Consider the following 16,508-nt stretch of genomic DNA (forward strand, 5'->3'; position numbering starts at 1 on the left):
GCCAAATATAGAGCACTACATTCTGTTGATTGTTTAAATCTGTTACCTAATATTTAACTTATAGGCCAAGTCCTATATCTAGATAAGCTAATATATTAAACGTATTATAGCAGCATATTCATTGTCTTTCAATACATCATAAATTATTTACGGCAATATATAATATTGTATAATATGTATAATATGTGATGATTTGATTTTATAGGTAACAGTAATTGAGTAGCTATTTATTTCAATTAATTGATTCAAGGGTCAAGTATTTGACAGTTTAATTATATATGGTGTGATTTTCTATGGTTAGAGTCCTCATTAAGGTAAAAATGACTCTGAAAATCAATTCCAGGGGACAAATATAGCCTCTTATAAATTTTCTGACAATGTATTGAGCACAGGAGCAGTCTTTTCTGTTTATCCATTTCACTTGCATATTTCTAGAAATCTCTGTCTCCCTCTATCCATGGGGTTTACAACTTTTTCCAATTATGAATTTACCTAACATTTGTGCAACCATTCACATACTGCTGGTATTTTCTTTAGAAAATGCAAATCTATTTTACTTTATATTAATAACTTTATTGTACTAAATTGATAGAGGATGAAAGACAATGCGTTTAATATAATAATATAATATAATATAATATAATATAATATAGAGAGCGAGGGAGAGAAAGAGAGATGTCTGGCCGTAACGGAACTGCTCGATTGTTCTCGTTAAATTCCTTTCCCCCGCGTTCTCGCGCATGCCAGCTCCAGTTCTTTAGGAGAAGAGACAGCCAGGGAGGCTGGCTGATGCGCTCGCCTTGCTGCCCCTTACGCATTGGTTACGCATTGGTTTTTTAGCTTATATTTTTAGCAGCGGAGGTCGGACTCGTATTGCATCGCGTGTGGTAGAAAGTGCAGTAGTTCATCTGCAGTGCTGCTGAGCGCTGGAGAACCGCAGTGTGTTGCGCTGAGAACGCTCAAGCTCAGCATACTGAACGAGTCCGCTATTACGGCGAGTGATCTGAAGTAAACACGCAGGTCTGTCTGTTCGCGGAGCGCTGGATATCTCACCTAGGCTGTCTTGCTAAGACCTTTTTTTGGGGGAAATGGCCAGTCCTGGAGACGATTCGGCTTCAAATGCCCATCTGGATCAAGCTGAATCTGCTGACGCTACTCCAGAACCAGCGTTTCAAGAGGCTCAAAAATGGATCGAGGTGAGTTAACCGTACATACATGCTCACAGAGGTGGAAGTAAACATTTATTTTTTTTATTTTTTATTTTAATCTTTGTTTCGACACTCATATAAATAAAGAGGTTGCATTACGCTCTGAACAGCTTATAAATATTGCACAGTCACCTGTTGTGAGTGCGTAGCGTGTTTGGTTACAACAGCGGGCAATGGAGCCCAGCGGCGCGGGATTCGGGGGCTGTAATCGGACTAGCGCGGCTTTGATGGCTCACCGATTTTTTCTCTCACATGACAGCCATCAGCCTATTTAAATTAGCTGCAGGATTTTATACTGTAGGTCGCCTATCGAGTGGACGCTTTTGCAAACATTATTAATTTTGAAGACGTGCTAGAGAAACAGAAGGCTGCACAAATAGTCTGCGAGCGGACACGCCCCCTTTTGCTAAGAGATTCCAGTTGTTGTGGAAGCCAAGAGACACGCCCCCTTGTCCTTTACAGACCACGCCCCTCATCACGGAAGCGCACAAGCTCGGTCAAACAGTTTGTTTTCACCGAGCATTTGTGGCCTATACAGTATTTATTTGGCCTTCGTTTTATTTGACCTGATTCACTGTAAAGTATAACATGTGAATGTAGGACTAGTCCATCCCCAGAGATGTTAAAGGTTTTAGGTCTTGGTATTAATATTATGACCTATTTTATGGGTGGTGTGGATTGGATAGGGAGAATCCAAACGTCACTGATCTAGATTTGAGGTTTAGTCTTGTGCATTAGATGGGGTTTCAGTATTTTAGATGCCATGGACCCCAGATGTGATCATTCTTGTGTGAGGGACCCCCACTGTAAAGTCATCTATATAATTTCTTGTATAAAGAACCAGTTTATGAAAAAAAAACATTATTTATATAAATATGTCTAAAATATAGTTTAGGAAATATTTTTAGTTTCTATTAAGTTATATTATACAGTTTTTTTCTGCTCATTATAGAACTGTGCTGTTTGATGTATTATTTACTCATTTCAATCTCATTTCTATTAGGTTATTTTAATTGTAATTTTTAAAAAATTTTATACCGTCTAGCACTTCCTTGTGGTCCTAAGTTTAAAAACCCTGACATTAGCCATCGGTAATGGCTTTTTCTTTTCTTTTTTTTCCAGAAAAAAATGGGACCATCAGTATTTCCTTATGATGGTATCGTTCTTCAAACTTTTACATAGCGACCCACATATAGACACTATTATTATATTGTTAATTAATTAGGAATTTATGTGTTTTTTAGTGATTTCATAAATCCCACCTAAAGTATAGACCAGGTTGCCATGCCATAATCCATTCACACTTTTTCTGCATTACTATTTGTCCATTCTGTCTGTCTTTCTGCCCATGTGTTTCTCTGGTATGCCAGTAACACAGGCAGGAGCTCATGCATTTTAGGACGATCTGTATAAATAGACGGGCTGAAATAGCCTAGCACCCTGCTGCTCGCAAATAGTTTTAACTAAATTGGCACAGCGAGAGAGACATGCTTCTTCTGTCTCCTGCTAAAAATGCTTTTTCCTTAGTGAGTCATTGCAAGAGCTAGAACATTACAGACCAAAGCATATGGCAGACTGAAGCATGAACAGCAGACTACAAAGATACATGAAGCTCTCTTAAGACACATATAGATTGAGCTTCCCTGTAGTGGTCAGCTTAGATAGGGTCAATATTTAGAAAGCAAGGTGATGGACAATATAATATTGAGATATTACATAATACAATGATGAAACAAGAAACACACAATTGTAGAAAATAACACTACCCAATATTTCACAAAAAATATTTCATGAAATTTACAAAACAATGATCAGTGACACAAATAAGAATGTCAAAGATAAAGAAAAGAAAATTTAAGGTAAAGAAAATGTAAGTTTAGCATGCAAACAAATGTAATCTTTGCATATGGTTTATGGCTTTGCTAAACGTTTATACCCTTTCCAACAAAATGTTTAAATTGAATGACTCAAATGCCATGCAGTTAACCAGAAAGTAAAAAGTTATAAAAAATTGAATTATTATTTTTTAATTATTTATATTTTATTGTTTTTGTGAAAGTTTTATCTATCTATCTATCTATCTGTCTATCTGTCTGTCTGTCTGTCGCAAATAATAAATAATTAATTATTCATTTATATTATAAGAAAGGTGAACTGAATTATTATTATATATAATATATATATTATATTTTTCAAGTTTAAAGTATTATTATTATCATAGATGATTAAATGTTTTTCTTGTATTTTTTTTGGGGGGGGGGGTTGTATCAGATGACATTTTACAACCTCTACTTATCTATTATTATTATTTACCTGGACAAGCAATCATGAGGGTCATCAGTGTGTTCCTCTATATAATATAATTTCCTGTTTTTTTTTTTGTTTTTTTGGTTGTATTATGTTACTTTGATTTGGTGTCTACATGTTTTTCTTCGTAATTGATAACTTTGTAAAAAAAAATAATAATAAATTGGCCTAACCATATATCGGTCTGTCACTTCATATCTGTATATTACGATTGTTTTTAGACAGAGTATCATATGTCCAGTCTTTGTTTTAATAGTTCCTCTCATAGGGCTCATAGGTGTGTGCTGGATGGGCCATGTGACATTATACGGAAACTGTATGAGGAAACACTCCCAGTGCACCTGTCAGTGGTTAGAGACGGACAGCAGCAACCACATCGCATTACAGAAAGTCCTTCTCTGCCTTGGCCTATCATATTTCAAGAGCCCTAGAGTTCCTCTCCCATTGACTATCGGGTTTCAGAGCACTTCTCTCTTTCTCTGCCTGTTTCTTTCCATCCTACTATTTGACCACCACTGTCATAGAGTCACCAAGGAGACCATATAGAACACGTCCCGCTGATTGCACATCAGCTTGTGCTCCACTTTGAGTGCATTTAGAGCGTCTATCTGACAAATCAAGAGTATGAGGTCAAGTGTGTGTGTGTGTGTGTGAGTGTAAGAGCTGGTACATTTGAGTACAGATGGCTCTGTCATATGACCTCATAAAGCCAGCTGTCACAGCTGTGCAGTCACATACGTACGGATTAAATGATACAGCTTACACAGTGACAGAGATTTGGGAGGCAGACACAGGCTGTCTACCAAATTCACATTCATTTAATACAGTCATTTAAGAACACAGGGACTCAAATCACAGACTAAATATGTGCTCTCCATTATGCCATTGGCTATGGTTTGCTTTCAAGTATTCAGGGTGACCACCAAGACACACATTAAGCCAAATGACCTTCAGTCCAACTGTTTCTGTGACTTAAGATCCACTCCAGTCTACTGTCAAAGCACTATTAGCTATTAGTCTCTTTTCATAAAGGAACTTCTGCCTAAAGAAGATGACATTACTTTTATAGTTACAGGGCTTCAGACAAAAAAATATGAGGGCGCCTTGGGCTCCTACAGTTAAACAAGTGATTTTTTTGGTGGACAAAGCTTAGAATTCATCAATAGAAGTGGTTGCTTTGAAGTGCTTTAGTTTTTTGAATGCATAGCTTCTGCTTTGTGCTGTGATGAAGAGAAATTTTAATGTATACATGACTTTTCAAAAGTTTTGGGTCAGTATTTAAAAAAAATAAATGAGTTCTTTTATTTAGCAGAAGTGACAGTCAGATTTATGTTTCAAATAAATTGTTCTTTTTTTTCTATTCATCAAAGATGTCAGACTGCACAAAAATATTAAGCATCTGTTTTCAACACTGATAATAACAAGAAATGTTTCTTGAGCAATAAATCAGCATATTAGAATGATTTCTGAAGGATCATGTGGCACTGAAGACTGGAGTAATGGCTGCTTAAAATTGACAATGTCTAAAATACGGTGTGTTATTTGAATTTGTAAGCATATTTCACAATATTTCAGTTTTTGCTGTATTTTTCATAAAATAAATGCAGCCTTGGTGAGCAGAAGAGACTTATTTTAAATACACTAAAAAAAATCTTACAAAAATTAAACCCAAATCATGCATTATAGTAATGGTTTCCAGTTCATTTAGAATCAGAAATAACTGAAAAGTGATTTGTGGTTCAGTGAGGGAGTCAGTTGTAAATTCAGTAATTGTTTTAAACAATTCGCTGACTGAGTGAGTCTGATTTTGTAAAAATCGAAGTAAATCTGAACTGATTCATTAGAGTAATTTGTTTGTGAATCAGACATCACAGCTTGTGCTGTGTTTATTATTGTGTTCAGTGTGCACATGATATCTGACAAAATGATGATATATTTTAAATTATTGTCACATTTTTCATTTTTGACACATTTACAACCATTTTAGCCACAACTCAGGTACAGTTTTGTGAGCATGTTGCGAACTTGTAAAAAGTGTTACCTCAAAGGATTGTTTCTAGTTTTGTCTCTGATTAGCTTTTGATGAAGACACATTAATCCAGCGCTCTCATCTTATACAACACAATTGTTCATGTTGTGCAAATGAGTCTTGTAGCTTATGTAAAGAAATGCAATTCTTTCCAGCCTCAATATCTCTCCAGCTTCACCACCCACCCTTGAGAGCACACACAATCCTGATTTTGCAATCATTTAAATGCAGTGTTATATAACACTGCTTTTACTCATCTTGGAATAGGTTTTCCTGGTCAAGGAATAATCTCCAAGAGTCCATGGAACGTTTAGCATAACTCCCATAATTCAATGCTGAACTTTATAAGGAGAGAAGGAGAGATATACAGTAGAAATAGTATGAATAGTATGCTATTCCAAATTCAGGCAACAGACAGTGTGTGTGGCTGTCTGTTTTTTGTGTGTGTGTGTGGTAGTTTTTGACCTCTGACCTCAGAAATGCCAAATGCAAATGCATTTTTTCTGTCAGGGTGGCTAATTTTGTCAGCGGTCGTATTGGTCGAGGTCTTTGTTTATGCGCTGAAATTTTCAGTCGTGTATGGGAAACACTAAATGCCAAATAAAACAAAACTGGGCTTCCCAACAAAACCATGCAGCACAAATCTAATATATGCATGGACTATGTACAATGTGGCACTAGCCATTGAAATATATGTCTTTGTTTACCAAATTGAACAGCGCTGCGTGAATCAAACAATCCATTTGAATCTGACACAGAATTCTCTGTTTTAGACCTCAATGTGAACCCCAAATTTTGTTTTAACAATGTTAAACATTGTAAACAAGGACAACAGGAGATAGCGGTGCCATGCACAGACATAAAGGCTTTTCAATCCACATATTTACTTTTGTAACACAAACTGTATTTGTGGCTTTGTTTGCCTTTCTTCAATAAATAAGAGCTAATCAGTCCCACTATCAGAATATTTTTGCTGAAGTTCTTAAAGGTTCCAATGTTCCTTTCAGTTAACAGTTCATAAAAAATATTTTTTCTTAGTGTGAAGACCTTTTTTCAAAATAATAAAGAACTTTTTTCTATTATAAAGAACCTTTTGTGCAATGGAAAGATTCCTTGTATGTTAAAGGTTCTTCATGGAACTATCAATGCCAATAAAGAGCCTTTAGAGTGTAGCTGTAAAACAGATGTTATGTTTGTTAATATCAGCAAATTTATGTCTGCATTCAAATTTAAAACCATGTTTTATTGTCAAATGTAATTTTTATATCACAAAAATATGCATTATTATTGCACTTATAAGTCCTTGTAGAATAATAATATCACTTGTTGTTTTTTCTTCAAATTTTTCATTTTAAAGCACTCCCCATCCTCGCAGATCTGCATGTACATTTAGACTCAACAACAAAACTGCATTAAGGTAGATAAACAGAGAAATTAATCAAAACAGTTCAGTCTTCCAGGACGGAATGAGTCTATATTTATGAAGGCAGTGTGTGTGTATATTAATGTGCATGCATTTTCAAGCACTTCAGCAAGTCTTGAGGTGCTGTTATCTTATATCACAAAAATATGCATTAGTATTGCACTTATAAGTCCTTGTAGAATAATAATATCACTTATTGTTATTTTTTCTTCAAATTTTTCATTTTAAAGCACTCCCCATCCTCGCAGATCTGCATGTACATTTAGACTCAACAACAAAACTGCATTAAGGTAGATAAACAGAGAAATTAATCAAAACAGTTCAGTCTTCCAGGACGGAATGAGTCTATATTTATGAAGGCAGTGTGTGTGTATATTAATGTGCATGCATTTTCAAGCACTTCAGCAAGTCTTGAGGTGCTGTTATCTCATAGTGTCTAAGCAACCAATTAGCACAGTGATTATTAACATGTGAATGAACTCGCAAACAGTGAGAGATTTGCTGACAGAAAAACAGACATCTGAGGGGAATATTTTCTGAGAATAAGGTAGAGCAGTAGAAAATATCTTACACTGAAAATATTCCCGATGGGTGCTATAAATCAGCAGCTATTAAACTTTCTTGGCCAGCAACCCAAATAAGACATTTAGTCTTTTCTAAAGCCATGCAATATGCTATCAGATAATTTCTTTATTCTGTTTCAATAAATACATTGTAATATACACACTGATTCAGGAATCCCTGTTGTTCTTTCATTCATTTAAAAAACATTAGAACATGAACACTAATGATAGTAGATATAAAAAGGGTTGAAACTGATAATGCATCCAGCTTGTACGAGAATGAAATATGATGGTTTGAGCTGTGTTTCCTGTTACAAAATTGTACTTTGCTAACCATAATTTCTGCCAAACATACCATAGTTGTTACAGTTATTGCTCCTGCAATAAAACCGTGGTAACTTGGTATTCACCACAACTGCCATCAAACATATTCTGGAAGGGTTTTACAGACTTAGAATGAATATAATGTTTTTTTTCTGTAGACCTGGAAACAATTGGAGTAAGTGTGGTATTTTGGTAGAAACTATGGTTACCGTGTGGTTGCTTGATAAAAACATTTCTTCTGACTAAAAGGTCCCAACACATACTTTTGTGAATAATTATTCCTACAGAACATCATAAATTCAGGGATGAATGTGAAACCATGAATTTTCTCTTATTAACATAGCATTGTGCTTTCCTGTGTGTGCTCGGTGCCTCTGCCCCTGTCCCACATACACATGTCATTTGCTTGGTTATTTTAAAATGCTCCAGTCACCCACATTCTGTCCATCTAAATTTAGGGCCCCTACAGCTGTTCATTTCTTTTTACTGTGTGTGTGTACATCCTTGTGTAAATGCATGTCCTGACACCGACAACCTTGTCTAACTTTACACACTTCCACACTCTCAGAAAAAAAGGTACAAAAGCTGTCACTGGGGTGGTACGAGAGTGCAGTTCCGTTTATGTGTCCTTCTCTCTAGACAGTGATCAATGCTTAAATTTTTCTTTAGGAGCACTACTAATTTTAGCAAAGTAAAAAAAAGTCGTTGAAGAATAGTTCACCCAAAAATTAAAAGTGAATAATTTACTAAAATTTAGGCCATCCAAGATGTAGATGAGTTTGTTTCTTCATTGGAACAGATTTGGAGAAATGTAGCATTAAAACACTTGCTCTCCAATGGATCCTCTGCAGTGAATGAGTACCGTCAGAACAGCCGATAAAAACATCACAATAATCCACACGACTCCAGTCCATCAGTTAGCATCTTGTGAAGTAAAAAGCTGTGTGTTTGTATAGAAACAAATCTATCATTAAGACTTCCAGCTTATATATAAGTTCTCTAGCCATAACTTTGCATTCTCTAGTGAAAAAGACTTAAATCAGCTGAGAAATATGCACAAATCAAGCTCCATTTACAAGTGAAAACAGTCCAAAACAGTTGATGTCAGGGGACAACAGGGGATGGACTTTTTCACTGGAGGAAGCATTATTATGGAGTTGTATTTTGGCCAGAAGCGACGGTTTAAAGTTAAAACATTTTGATGGATTTGTTTCTTACAAACACCCAGCTTTTCACTTCACTTCACTCATATGGATTACTTGTGCTGTTTTTATTAGCTGTTTGGATGTCATTCTGACGGCACCCATTCACTGCAGAGGATCCATTTGTGAGCAAGTGAAGTAATGTTACATTTCTCTATTCTGATGAAGAAACAAACTCCTCTACATCTCGGATGGCCTGAGGGTGAGTAAATATTTAGCTCATTTAAATTTTTGGGTGAACTACTCCTTCAAGTGTGCATTAATAAGATGGTGAATTAACTAATTCTACTATGAATTATGAATATTTATTATGACTATAAGTTAATTGACTGAAAGGTGGATGGTCACAGAAGATTACTGTTCTAAGTATTCATGACCCAATTAATATTCATGCTCCACACCTTAATTATGCATTCTAAGTGACATACAGTTTGTTGGAAAGCATAAAAAGCAGTCAATTGCTGTATGAAAGGTAATCTGCATATAAAGTATGAAACATTGGTGGTTTTATAGTATTATATTTAAGTTTTGATCAGTATTTTGCGCGTTGGCACACAATAATTTTCACTCACAAATTCTGATAAGGTTTACATTCATTAAGCAAATGGATAGAAGAGCATAACATGTTTAAATCCGCTTTTGCACATGTATTATCCGTTGTTCTTTTACAGCTTTTAATTTTCCTATAGTGGTGAGAGAGAGTGCTTTTAATCCTGTGTGTGTCTTTGTCTGGACGGATGATCTGGAGTTGTCTATTTCCAACAGCCCTAGTCAGGTGGCCTATTTTCAGATGTATTTTAAGACAGTGCGTCCTGAGAGACATCATCCCCTGTCTGTTTCTGCCTCAGTGAGAGGAGCCCTGCTTTCTGCTGCTGAGGCTGTTGCTTAGGCGATTATAAGCAGGAATAGCACCCATATACTGCTATTAATGTCTTTAATGTTGATGTCATGGGGCAGATTGTCAAACATGGTGTTTTTAAGTGTACATGTAGCATGTATGAACAAGGCACTAAGGTCAGCGTCACACTATAGAGTGCATTAGTACCCGCCCAATTTTATCAGTGGATAGGTTCCGGAAGTATTTTTTTCCATTAATTTTTCCCATTGGGATTTTTAAAAAGTTATTATTAAAGTGGTATAAGCCATGAACTAAACCAAATATATATTCCACTACACAATCACATACATTCAGAGGCTAAAGCTAGTGTATGAATTCAGTTTAGTACAATAGTTTATGTACAATATACTGTACATAATTTAGTTTAGTACAATAGTTTGTTAGTTTGGTATACTCCTGTTTTTATTTCAGTGAGATTTACATTGAAAGCATTGTCATATGTGAGTGTGACGGACTAACAATAAGCAAGATTTCAGCAAAAACTGCAAAGTGAGATATCGTCTACCAAAATCAAAATGCTTTGAGTCAGCTAATGGGAGGCTGCCTTGAGCAACTCACTGTTTTCTTGGCTCCGGTGCATGGCATCTTGGCCATTGCGGTGAAATGTAGCCTCTTACACAACTGCACTGTAGGGGAGCTGTTCCTGGGGGATGTTGACTGGACTGTCACCAGCAGGTGTAAGTGTGTGTGTGTGTGTGTGTGTGTTTGTGAGCTTGGCGTCAAGGTAACGGAACTGCTTGTCTGCCACCACAAGCCTTTTTGGTTCTTCCTAAAAATGTTGCCATCAATCAACTCTTTCTCTCTCTATTACTGTCCATCTCTCTCTGTTCATACATGTAAAGCTGCCTGCAGCCCTGAATTAGGCCAGGACTCTCATATGGCTTTTACAGTATTAGAGCAGTTTCAGATGAATGTTTGCCTGAAAAACAGTGTGTGTGTGTACTTGTATAATGAAGAGAGTGTAAAGACATAAGGCAGAGGGAGGGCGAGTCTTTCTGACAGTTAAAGACAGCTGCAAGGGATTTCTCGAAGAACTGTGGCCACGTTCACACAGCAGCAGAATACGGTTGTCAGTCCTGTATTTTAGTCCTCCTTAATACGGTTACTTTCACACACAGTTCGGTTATTTACGGGTGTGACAACCGCATTCTGTAACCGAACTCACACCTGTAAATTTTCAGGACTCACAATCGCATTCTCGGAATACACGCGCTGTGTGAACGGAACAGGACTGGACAACTAGTTGTCTGTCACGTCATACAGTGCGAGAGGGAGCCGCTCTGACCTCCGTGAAGTTAGCCCCCCACCCAACGCAAAACGTCGGCAAAATAGTCTCAATCGTTTGTGCTCCGTTTGTGCTGGTTTGTGTTGTAAAAATTTTCGTTTGTGCTGCTTTGGTTTTTTAGATATTAAAGGGGTCATATGATGCGATTTCAAGTTTTCCTTTCTCTTTGGGGTGTTACAAGCTGATTGTGCATAGATAAGATCCCTGAAGTTGCAAAGACTAAAGTCTCAAAACCAAAGAGATATTCTTTATCAAAGTTAAGACTCTGCCACGCCCCCCTATAGGCGATGACGTCACTCAGCCCCCCACATGCTCCAAATTCAACCAAAACAGGCTCAATCTTTTGTGCTTCGTTTGTGCCGGTGAAAAAATTGTTTGTGTTGCTTCGGTTTTTTAGATATTAAAATAATATTTTATGATCATTTTGAGGTCACTCAGCCCCCCACATGCTCCAAATTTACCCCAATAGTCTCGTTTGTTTGTGCTGGTTTGTACCGGTATTTTTGTTTTTACTGTCTTTTTTAACAATACAGTTGAAGTAATAAGTAATAAATTCAAACGGCAAACCCTATATTTTGAAATAGTCGCAGTCACTTAATTGTTAGTAGCCATATTCGTTCAATTAGGGCAATTAAACGAAAAAAAAAAAAAAACTAGGCCTATTTCATTGTCTTTACAAAACAAAAACAAAACAAAAAAATAATAATGACTTGATATACATAGGCCTATTTTAGTTTCGGCGCACAAATAAAACATGCAATAGCCTACTGTTTCCAGGTCCGTGTAGCCTATACTTTTGCGTCCATTCGTTTTTAATTTTTTAACCATGACGAAAGAAATGAAAAAAGAAGGGTTGTTGTATTTTTAAATACCATCCTGAAAACCAAATTTGAAATTACAACCGTACACAAAATGCTGCCCGAAAAAGTAAAATATTGATTATTTTTTTAGATTTTTGTTTATGACTTTTTGCACCTTTAATAAACAATTGAAAAATGCACCAATTAATATAGAAAAATTTTGATTTTAACAAGTTTTCTTTGGCCAAATTAGAAGTAGGCTAATGCTTCTCTTGCACGTTCAGTTTAGAACTAGGCTATATGCCGCTAGATCATTGATGGGGAGCTGTACAATTAATAGTAAATATGACCAAAACCGAGTATTTGTGGGAGTATTATCGCGCTTACTATATGATATGGAGGCGCCCGCGCAATCTATCGCATTTTTTATTTTTTTTTCCTGTGGAAAGAACTTAGAATATGCTACTCCGTCATTTTTGGATGTGCTTTCCTCATGCAGTCTCCGTGAATGGTGCATATCACAACAATGAACCGGCTCACAGACACAAGAAATACATTTATAGAAATCTTGAAATGTCTACTATTAAACAAACCAATAAAAAATAAATCTTCAATTATGTAGTCCATATGAAAAGGTGCATTTCTCTATTAAAGGCACGTACATTAGATATTTATATTTAAAGAATTTGCCACTGACAATTCAAACGTGAGTTTTGGTGTGTGATTCTGAGAGTGAATATGTCTGCATGTGTGAAAATCGGTATGTGTAGCTGTGTCCTATTCCCTAGTGCACTATATTTGCTATACCAACACTATATTGCAGTGTTGAGTTTTTAAAGATTTCATTCCATATATAATTCACTTTTTTTACTCCGCATAAAGTTTGTTATATATATATATATATATACACTACCGTTTAAAAGTTGTAAAGTTTGTGAAAGAAATCTCTTTCACGTTATAGGGGTCGCTTCAACCCGCGGACATGAACAACAACCCGTGGCAACAGTGTTAAAATAGCCCAATTCCGCGGACTTGGCAACACTGCTTATGAACCGACCGCAATATAGCGCTTCCTTGGTTACCGCTGTAAACAAAGCAGAACTGCGCTTTATACGGAGGAGAAGAAAATGCCATTGCCATCGAAACTTTTCTCAAGACAGTTCCCTTCAGTGACACATTAATATAACCCCAGAAATGTAATGCATTTTTGTACTTATTTTACTGTTATTTTCGGGATCTACTGGGACAGTGATAAAGATCTACCAGTCGATCGCGATCGACGGGTTGGCGACCACTGGTCTAAACCGTAATATTGTGAAATATTATTGCAATTTAAAAGCTGCACTCCATACCTTTTTTTGGTTAAAAATGATCCGAAATCAATATTTGAGCAAGTACATAACCAGCCAGTGTTCGAAACTATCGCCTTACTTTAGCCTGATTCACAACGGTCATCTTATAATAATGTTTTCTAATTTGAGTGGTAGGGGTGGGTTTTCGCAGGAAATTCGAGCATGTCATTACGTCACGTCTGTAAACATAAAGAAGTTGTCCCGGCTACTAGGCTATGGCATGTGCAGAAATTGAAATCTACTCGCTTATACACACTATACTCATAGTCACGCAATGCTGATGTTGTTAACATTAACAATTTGAGAATAAAGTATAACAATAATAATAATTTGATGTGATATGAGCTAATTTAGATTAAATCACCATTGGTAGCACGATTTATTGTAATGCTTTTTTCCTCAGTTGGTCAGAACAAACGTGGCAGACGTGTTACTTGTTCAGATGACAATATCCGGTGAAAATTCTTATTTGAGTCATATATTCCAGTAATCAAATGAAGGCGAAAACATGGATCTATCTTTTATTCCAATGAAAATTAACAAACCCTTTAATTTTTGTACATTCAAAATGCTACACAACAGAAGTTTACTGTGTAACGAGCAATGTCACGGAATTTGTCAAATATTGAATGAATAAATCAAATGCAATTCAGTACACTTCAATCAAAACGCGATATGGACTAGTGTATGTGAATATTAAATGGCAAAAATACTATTTAGCTACTACAGACGACAACCGCGAGCGTTGCGCGTGCTTAAATAGCAAAATAGCAAACGAAACACGCGTCTGCGCCGTTCGTTCCATCACATTCCGCGTTACACAGTAAATTCCGTTTTTATGAATAGATTCCGGGATTCTGTCCCCATTTTCTACATCGCCCTACTTTTGCTAAGAAGCACGTTCAACGCGGACGCACAGACGGTTGTCGTGGGAATGAACACCACAGCAACCACTTGTGCGTCCGCACTGAACGCGCATCTCGCATATAAAAAGCATTTTAGGGGGCCCTTGGCTTTTGGGGGCCCAAGGCAGTCGCCTACCTTTGCCTAATGTTTAAGTCCGCCTTTGCCTATAGACTCACACACACAGAATACATTCATACATACATATTTATATACTCTAACCCATCCCCACACACGTTTTGCCTTTAGAATGTGTTAAGTATTACTCTAATAACTACCAGATTTGTGTATAAAAGAAAAGCAGCTGTTTCAGATCCTCTTTGTGAAACCCATTTTGTCTTTAGTTTTTTTTTTTTTTACTTGGAAAGAGCATTGGATATGTGAACATACATATTATTAAAAGGAAATACCAGATTAATACATGAAGCATAAGTTTTGAGGCCTCCCTAAAGAAATATAAAGCATCTGTTTGGTTAACATTTAGAGACAAATCATACTGTAAAACTATAGATTTAGAAGGACGCATTGGGTGCATTCAAACTGCTCCAGTCACATTAGCACTCTCTTACCTTTTCATTAAAACATTCTCAGTCATTTTTTATTGATGATCTTTGCGCTGTTCTGTTTGCTTGACAGGCAGTGACAGGAAGAAGTTTCGGTGACAAGGATTTTAGAAGCGGGCTGGAGAACGGCATTCTGCTCTGCGAGTGAGTTTTATATACATACATTGTAGATGTAAATGAAAATTGTTTATTGGAAATTAAGATCTCTTGCTTAAAAAAAATATTCTGATTAAATGCAGATGCACCAGTATGAATTCCAAATACAAACTTGTTTGTATTAGCATAATTTACATCTAGCAAAATTTATGTTACAGAGGACAAATAAAAATACTGAAATATGGATAAAACCACCTGATTATGATCACTACACTACTGTTCAAACGTTTGGGATCCATTTATTTTTGAAGTCTTTTTTTAATTCTATTTTAATATAAAATGTCATGTATTCATGTGATGACAAAATAGATTTTTCAGCAACCATTACTCCAGTCTTTAGTGTCACGTGATCCTTCAGACATTTTTCTAATATGCTGATTTGGTGCTAAAATATTTCTTATTATTAATGTTGAAAACAGTTGTGCAACTGTGATACATTTTTTTCACGATTCTTTGGTAAATGGAAAGTTTAAAAGAACAGCATTTGTGTGAATTAGATTTTTTGTAATAATGTAAAAGTCCATACTGTACGGTCAATAAATTGAATTGAATTTAATGCAATAAATATGAGAAGTGTTTGTTTCTATAAATTAGGGATGCACCGATACCACTTTTTCCAGTACTCGCCCGATACCGATACTTTTATTTTTGGTACTTGCCGATACCGATGTCGATACCGATATTTTTATTACAGGAGGCCAGTATCGGGCCGATACCTATACCAGTATCGGTATCGGTGCATCCCTAATAAAAATAGTTACATGACTCCAAATTTGTGAACAGTAGTGTAATTATATATATATATATATATATATAGGACACCCTCTTGAATTCCATGGTTTTCCATATCAGGACATAATCAAAAAAATATCTGGTCCTTGACAGGCCTTACAATTTGGAAAATAAAACCTCAGATGAACAACAAAACATGACATATTGCACCGTGCCATTAATAATTTAACAAAAATTTCACAGTCATTGAGCCGACAATGAACTCCTCTGTAGGCCTGTCACGATAACAACTTTTTTTTGTGCGATATATTGCCCCAGAAATAATTGCGATAAGCGATATTATTGTCATTTTAAAGACCATTTTATGCCACTGAATATATAATCATAATGTAACAGCATAATAATGCAAGAGGGCCTACACACTTCCAAATGACAACAAACAGCACAATGATCCCAAGAAAACCAGCAAATCTACAACAGAACGGCTGAAAATAAAAGAATCAAGGAGTTACAATAGTCCAGTCAAAGTCCAGAGCTCATCCTGATTGAAATGCTGTGGTGAGAGCTGTGCATAAACAAATGCCCTCAAACCTCAATAAACTGGAGCAACGTTGTAAAGAAGAGTGGGATGAAATTTCTCCAGAACGTTGTAAGAGACCGATTATGTCATACAGAAAATGATTAATTCAAGTTATTGCTGCTAAAAGTGGATCTACAGGCAATTGAATCATAGGGTGTCCTAACTTTGTCACACATGGCTTTT

At 36.2% G+C, this 16,508-nt stretch overlaps 1 protein-coding gene across 2 annotated transcripts in view; it reads left to right on the forward strand.

The window, feature by feature from the left end:
- The first annotated feature begins 813 nt into the window (after window positions 1–813).
- The window catches only part of LOC107754143 (LIM and calponin homology domains-containing protein 1-like), a 56,997-nt gene continuing 41,302 nt past the window's right edge, over window positions 814–16,508 (forward strand). For both annotated transcript variants that reach the window (XM_016570473.1, XM_016570474.1), the window contains exons 1-2: window positions 814–1,196; window positions 14,931–15,001. In XM_016570473.1, the coding sequence (XP_016425959.1) occupies window positions 1,089–1,196; window positions 14,931–15,001 (179 nt within the window). In that variant the 5' untranslated portion in view covers window positions 814–1,088. The remainder of the gene's footprint in view (window positions 1,197–14,930; window positions 15,002–16,508) is intronic.

This window comes from Sinocyclocheilus rhinocerous, unplaced genomic scaffold, assembly GCF_001515625.1.
Source record: "Sinocyclocheilus rhinocerous isolate Xijiao unplaced genomic scaffold, SAMN03320098_v1.1 scaffold681, whole genome shotgun sequence".
Taxonomy (NCBI): domain Eukaryota; kingdom Metazoa; phylum Chordata; class Actinopteri; order Cypriniformes; family Cyprinidae; genus Sinocyclocheilus; species Sinocyclocheilus rhinocerous.